The sequence below is a fragment of the Vigna umbellata genome, chromosome 5 (assembly GCF_029865625.1).
Source record: "Vigna umbellata cultivar VRB3 chromosome 5, Vumbellata_1.0, whole genome shotgun sequence".
NCBI lineage: Eukaryota > Viridiplantae > Streptophyta > Magnoliopsida > Fabales > Fabaceae > Vigna > Vigna umbellata.
The window spans coordinates 25,075,077-25,082,522 of NC_142169.1; the positions used below are offsets into that span (position 1 = coordinate 25,075,077).

General features: G+C 37.1%; 2 protein-coding genes across 2 annotated transcripts; one reads left to right on the plus strand and one right to left on the minus strand.

Moving 5' to 3' along the window:
• Positions 1-1,108: 1,108 nt before the first annotated feature.
• Positions 1,109-5,000, plus strand: LOC148197990 (VAN3-binding protein-like). Its single transcript, XM_088116704.1, has 7 exons — positions 1,109-1,727; positions 1,839-1,964; positions 3,112-3,544; positions 3,844-4,086; positions 4,178-4,227; positions 4,312-4,369; positions 4,463-5,000. The coding sequence occupies exons 1-7, from the start codon at positions 1,386-1,388 to the stop codon at positions 4,675-4,677; spliced, it is 1,467 nt and encodes a 488-aa protein (XP_087972830.1). The 5' UTR covers positions 1,109-1,385; the 3' UTR covers positions 4,678-5,000.
• On the minus strand, positions 4,960-7,446 carry LOC148197991 (protein LIFEGUARD 2-like). Its single transcript, XM_088116705.1, has 4 exons — positions 7,170-7,446; positions 6,936-7,049; positions 5,833-5,990; positions 4,960-5,590 (listed from the first exon to the last, which is right to left on the minus strand). Exons 1-4 carry the CDS (start codon positions 7,414-7,416, stop codon positions 5,384-5,386), a joined length of 726 nt encoding a protein of 241 aa, XP_087972831.1. The 5' UTR covers positions 7,417-7,446; the 3' UTR covers positions 4,960-5,383.

Sequence of the window (7,446 nt, forward strand, 5' to 3'; positions counted from 1 at the left end):
TGAGTCTTTCATCTTTATATACTGTTGGGTCTATCAAGGAGGAGGTTTCTCTGTAGATTACACAAACCCCAATAACATTAGAGCCAACTATATAAGGAATCGACACCACTCTTTACCTAAAACTTTAAAATAATGAGTTAATGGATTTTTTATATATTGCTCTACTTTCTCATATGTAGGACTAGGACTAGACTCATACTTGAATATCCAATACTATCAACAAATTTCTTTTCTTTTAGTCTGCTTCAAGCATAGACCAGTAATAACCTGCTCGTAAAATTTGGGCTTTCCATGCTTTACACCATCCACTGTAAGCCACATATGCCATTGTGGTGCTCTTCCAATTGATATTGAGATTAATCTTCAATAAGATATTTTAATAAGAGTGTCAAAAACCTTCCCATATACAAGTCTTCCCGAATGTAACAAATTGTACGATTCATTGAGTATTTAGACATTCAATGACGGGCTTTGTTAAAACATGTTTTATTACAATACTTAGATATCCTTTCTCTTTACTGTTTGTCAGTTTGAAGAATAAGTCTTTTGTGGCATTCTCCGTTTAGAGTTTGAAGCTTTTCATTAAAAATAATCACAGTTAATACGGTTAATAATATTTTTTAAAAGAACCTAATTGAAATATTTTTTCAAAAGTTTAAATGTAATTGAAACCTTTCTAAAAACAAAAACCAACTTGACACACTTTTCACATCCGACTAATTAAGCCATAATAATAGTAATAATATATTATATTAAATTATTTAATTAAAATGTAAATTAAATTTTTGAATATAAAAGTAATAAAATAGATTGTATAGTGAAAATGAAAAATGCATCGGGAACAAATAACGATATTTTTAAGAATTATATATATAATTGTATTGATTATTAACGTGAATATTTGATAGTTCTTATGTAAAAATGGTTACTTTAATTATTATTAAAAAATTATGAAATGATTATAGTATTAAAAAATTATTAAAATTCTTAAGTCATGGTATAATTGTCGGAAAATAAAATAAGAAATTCTAATATATAAATGTAGAACTAGAAGCACTAATATTGTTAGCCAAGGAAGAAAAGGAAGAGTGAGATTTGGAAAGGTTTTTGGTTTGACACGGTAAAGTGAGTGGTATATGATGATAATTAGGCATTAATGGTGACGACAAAAAGTACTTCACATCTTCACTTTGACCATTCCTTGGCTTACTTTATCATTTTCTGACACGTCATTGTGAGCTTCATTACCATTTAAACATTCTCCATTCTCCATTGTTGTCACCATTACTATACTATATAAACATGCGCTCCTTCATGCTGTCACCGCTTCTACAAACATTTCAACACTCCCCAAAAACACAATAACACTGCTTCCCACTTCACAAATGGAGCCAAAGTGCACCATAAACTGTCGCCGCTCGGAGTTCGTTCCGACCCCTCTGCCGGAGAGTCCTCGAGTGCCCATGGAGTTTCTGTCACGCTCATGGAGTGCCTCTGCTCTTGAGGTTTCCAAAGCTCTTTCACATCACCACTCCTCTCTCTCCTCTTCTTGCATGCCTAATTCAAACAACACTTCCATTCCGGAGGAAACTGTTCCCAACAACACCAACACCACCGCCTTTCTTTCTGAAGATTTCTCCACCATGTCTAAGAATCAGTTCTCTTTTGCCTCCTCTGCCACCTCTCAGCTTGTCCTTGAACGCATTATGTCACAATCCACAAGAGAGGTGCTGTAAAATGTTTTAAGAAAGTGTCTACGTTGTTTTGAATATATACATTGTTTGTAGTGTTGGTGTCGGTTTTCTGAAGTCGTTTTATTGTTGTTGACTGTGTCACAGGAAGTGTCTCCGTTAACGTCGGGTAGATTATCTCACAGCAGCGAGCCTTTGAATGGCGGTGGTTCCTTAACCGGAACAGATAGCCCTCCGATTTCACCTTCGGATGAGTTTGATGACGTTGTTAAGGTATTGTCTAACTCTACTCTCTTTCCCTTTTCTTCGTTTTCACAGCTGCAATAGTTTTTGTTTGATTTAACTTTGAAGGGTTTATCCATTTTTCTTTTTAGTATTTTAATTTGTTTTTGAAATAGGGAGAATACAGCATTTGTCTTGTCTTTTCTGATTAGTCTTAGAATACAAGACATGGGAGAAGATTCTCGTCTTAAAAGCCACCCAAAGGGAATAATAAAAAATGTAAAAGATTTTTCAAAAACAGAATTGAGGGACCCATCTGTGTCCCTATAGGTGGTGATTCTGTGCCGCTTATAGGTTATGTAGCTCCTACTGTATGTGTGTGTGGATGCATGGAAGAAAGGTAGGCCTCTGTTCACAAAAAATAATTCGTTGGAACTTGGTGCTTGCTGCTTGAGGGGAGAGTTCAATGACTTGGGATCAACTTTATTTTCTCACACTCAGCACGGAAAATGGAGTGGAAAGAAAAGGGAAAAAAATGGATGAATTAATGAAGGTCATGTCTCAATGACCTTTAACATTTTGAAACCGGCAAAATGCTTAGTGCTGAAGTGTCAAATAAGGAAAATCAATGATTAAAGGGTGTGTATTGTGTGTAAATGATGTTATTTTTTTTCAAGTCACCTTGCCCTGGCTTTGCCTCGTGAAAGGACAAGAAATTGCCAGCGCAGTGACTCTTTTTCCATACATTCACGCAACAATTTCACCTTTTAGCCTTGGAAGGCAAACTTGTTTTAATTTGGCCAGAATAAAGGAAGGGTATTGTTTTGTTTATATTTAAGTCGGAGATACTATACAGGATGTATTATCGTACCTGTGATTTTGTTTTGTTTTTCTGTACTTCTGAAACTAATCCATGAAAACTAACATAATGTGGAGAGGAAAAGACGTGTGCCAGTGACTGGAGGGACAGCCGTGAATGTTGTCAGCAGTCCTATGATATGTAACTTCGAAATGAAAGAGGAAACATCACTATAATGTTTTATCAATACAAGTACAACATGAGAGGCTTAGATGTTTTTTCATTCTTAAAAGGAAAAATCAAAAGCAAGTTGCGTTTGAAATTAGTCATAGGTAATATGTTTTTACCTTGTAAAGCACCAAGTAACGGTCATGGTTATCCTTCTCAATGTGTATGCAGTTCTTTCGGGCAAATAATTCAATTCACCCTTTGTTCAATGGTGGACGAGCCAGTGCAACCATTGGCAACGGCACAGCATGCTCAGGACCAAAAACTGTTGGAAGATGGTTAAAGGACCGAAGAGAGAAGAAGAAAGAAGAAAACAGAACCCATACTGCTCAGCTGCATGCCACTATTTCAGTGGCTGCAGTGGCTGCTGCCGTTGCAGCTATTGCGGCTGCAACAGCAGGCTCGTCTGCTCCCAGCAAGGATGAGAAGATGGCAAAGACTGACATGGCTGTTGCTTCTGCAGCTACATTAGTTGCTGCACAGTGTGTAGAGGCTGCAGAAGCTATGGGGGCCGAGCGTGACCACCTTGCTTCTGTCATCAGCTCTGCTGTGAATGTCCGTTCCCATGATGATATTACTACTCTTACAGCTGCAGCTGCCACAGGTAGAGCTTTTGCACTCATTAAGCATCTATTTCTTAATAATGGATACTTTTTCAGAACAAGAAATTATTAAGACCATTAGGTTCTACACACCAAAATGCATTTGAAAGATCTACCAATATGTTGTGGTAGCTTAACCATAAAAAAATGACTAATTATGCTGTCTGAACGGTCAAGTATCAACCAGATTTTTCTTTGTTAATTAGTCTCTTGGTACCGTAAGGATAGAATGTGTCTGATGTTCATGTTTTGGCTTCTTTATATTCACAGCTTTTGTATTTTTTTTTTCTTTCATGTGCAGCTCTACGAGGAGCGGCAACCTTGAAAGCAAGAGCTTTGAAGGAGGTATGGAATATAGCCACAGTTACGCCACTGGAGCGAGGCATAGGGGGGATTGGACTATGTGGTAAAAGTATTAACAGCAATACTAGCAACACCAGCACCAGTGATAGCGGGGAAGTTTTCAATGGAGAAAATTTTCTAGGTGCCTGCAGCCAAGAGCTTATTGCTAAGGGCAGTGAATTACTCAAGCGCACCCGTAAAGGTAACATCAATCACCAATATGCTGCTAGCACTAACTCATTCTTTCTCTCATTTGCAAAAATGAGTAAACTCCATTTTGGTGACAAATGCAGGTGATCTTCACTGGAAAATAGTGTCTGTCTATATACATAGAACCGGCCAGGTAATTTTCCTTTCGGGAATTTGCAGTATGAGGTTGCCTTAAAGTCCATTCAATCACAATTCACAAGGCTTGCAAACATTTCAGGTAATGCTGAAAATGAAGAGCAGACATGTGGCAGGAACAATTACCAAAAAGAAAAAGAGTAAGCACAGAGCAGCCATTAGATTAGAACTTTGTTTTGCTGTCAGAGGCAGCCATAAACAATAGCTCATAACTTGTCCTCTAAATTATGCAGATGTTGTGTTAGATATCTGCATGGATTTACCAGCATGGCCAGGGAGACATCTGTTTGATGATGGTGAAAAGAGACGCTACTTTGGATTGAAGACGGACCAAAGGGGGATTGTGGAGTTTGAGTGTCGAAATCAACGAGAATATGACATCTGGACACAAGGGGTTTCGAGACTACTCTCCATTGTAGCACAGAGGCAAAACAGATATGGAAATTAAACCTGTCATCTTTAATACTTACCAACAGAGTCGCTAGCTATCACTGACTACTGAACTCGATTCAAACTACATATGTTTTGAGATGTAATTTGCATGTGTTTAGCCTCAAACAATCATCATCGGCAAGACTCAAATGGACTAGGTGATTTCCGCAAAAAAACAAAAAAGATTACGTCTAGAAATGTAGAATCGTAGGAATTGTTTTTTCCAAGCGATAATGCATGTGCCAAGTCCCTAGGATCAAGAATCGCTCCAATGTTTCCATACGTTGTCAAGGATAACTTAAAAACATAAAATGATTCACGTGTTTTCATTCAACATAAGCTTTTGAGAATTGTTTCCTGAATAGACATCCGATATGGTTAAGAGTTTGATCTCCTTCTTACCTTATTATTCTAAAAAGGTAGGTGGATAATTAGTTCACAACAATAAGATGTTTGCGAACTTTGGGTTGAATATTCAAAGATGCAACATAATACAATAGAGTACAGCCAACAGTAAAGAAAATTGCTAGCATTTCTGCCCTCTTTATTTTAGTTTCCTCTGAAGTAGAACTAATTTGGGCTTTTAGATAGTTTATCAACATTCAGTGCAAAATTCCATCCACATGGAATTCTTGATAAGAACTATCTTTTCGAATAACTATAGTTCCTTAAAGCAAACACATGTACCTAGGCAAGGAATATATGCTTCTAGAATTATCTCCTTAGCTAGAAGCAGCTCTACCGAGAGTAAGCAGAGAAAGGAAGAGGTTGATGACGTCTAAATACAAGGATACCGAAGCCCATATGTACTGATCGTAAGAGAACCTCTTTATGAGGTTGTCTGTGTCATATATGATGTAGCCACAAAATATAAGTGATGCCAGGCCCCCGTAGATCATCAATGAAAGCTTACCCAATGGAAATAGAATCTGCAAGGAAAGAAACAACAAATTATATCTGAAACCCTTAACCTTATCAAGCAGAAGACTTTTTCTTTCTGTGTCTTTATAAAAATATTGGACACCTCCATCTTATTCTGGAATAGATTTTCCGGTATGATATGGACTTTTGCGGCAGAAAGCACATTTCAGAATGAAAGGGAGATATGAAAAAAATTTATCCGGTACAGGAAGAAACACCCCAAACATAAAAGACTTCATGAGCAAAATACCTGTATCAGGGAAAAGGCAATAAGAATTAGCAAGGCTCCAAACAAGAATGGGCCCAAAAAGTTGAAATCATGGCCTCTCCTTGCGGCAATAAAGGTGTAGATAGTTAGGCTGATCACCACCACTGCAGTCAATATCACAGACTCCAGAATAATTTTCCCTGTATCCAGTTTCTAGTCTCGTTAGAAAATAATTGGTTGTTCTCACTGAAAATGCTCATTACAATAGACAAAAGTTTGTCATTTTGAAAACATATTCAACTCCCTTGCCATGATTGAAATGCTTCCTTGCTTCTATATAGGAAATCAATTATTGTGCCTGCACAATTTCTTAATAGTGGAAACTGATTCTCGAAGGGTTGTTAATTGAGTGCTAAAAGATGGAGGGAATCCAGAATTAAATCTTGTTGTCAAGGACTAAAGAAATTTAACACTAGGTTCCAAATTTTCACTTTGCTGCATACCGATGGAGGTTAAACGACCAGCAACTTCTTAGTATTTCTGCTTTTTCTTTGTTTAAATAAGTTCTAGTTTTCTGATGCTAAACTAATGATGTTCTTGCTGTTTTATCTTAATAAAGTTCCTATCTTAATCTCAAGAAAATAATAAAAATGGAGAATACATTATTTTTTGTATGCATGTCAGAATTCAGTAAGTAGAATAATACAAATACCAAGTAACACAGACTTTGAAATCGTAAATTAAAACAAAGGCTGAATACTGGCTCTTTCCAATGAAAACACACATTCTACTATAAATACGCGTTTCACATTAATCAAACACAAACTTTAAGCGCTTCCATCGATTCATGATCAATTTTATTACCCCAATTAAAAAAGTAAACATTTTAGGAAACACACTGCATAATTATTTTTACCTCTTTCTTATATTGTGATATCTTTTCGGCATCGAAACATTTCAACTATTACACCCAACAAAGAAAGGTTACAAAAGAAACATCCTTTTTGTCATTCCATTTTAACGTTTAATTTTGAACGAATTCACCCACAGTGAAAGCAAACAATATAACACAAATCATAAATGACAAAAGCAAATAATCAACATTGGTAAAAAGAATTTAAAACGATAGAGAATTCGGTGATTACCGCTAGTAAAAGCGCAAGTCAGTCCAACGGCAAAGGCCATGGTAACGGTAAAAATGAAGAGAAGGAAATAATTGAGAGGGTGTTTCTGGTGGTAATAGTAAAGAGGGCACAACGCTGCAACATATGTTAATATCAATAACATGGCAGAGTTAGAAAATATAATTTTTCTGTGAGAAATAAAAGAAAAGATTGAAGGCATGCATGTAGGAATAGGTAGAATAGAAGGAGACGTACTGATAAAAGGAATGAAGATGAGGACACAGTAGAGAACAAGGCCTGGGGTGGTGGAAACGATGAAGTGGGGGATGGGGCGGACGAAGACAACAACGGCGGCGACGGCGACGGTGAGAAGCAATTGGAAGGTGAGGATGCAGTAAACCTTGCGTATGAAGGACCAACGAAATTGAGGATTCTCGAGCATGTTGGGGTAGAGGGGTCTGTCACCTCCACCACCGCTCTCAACGTCTCTTTTCATGAACATTTTTCCCTCTCTCTTTCTCGTTTCTCTGCA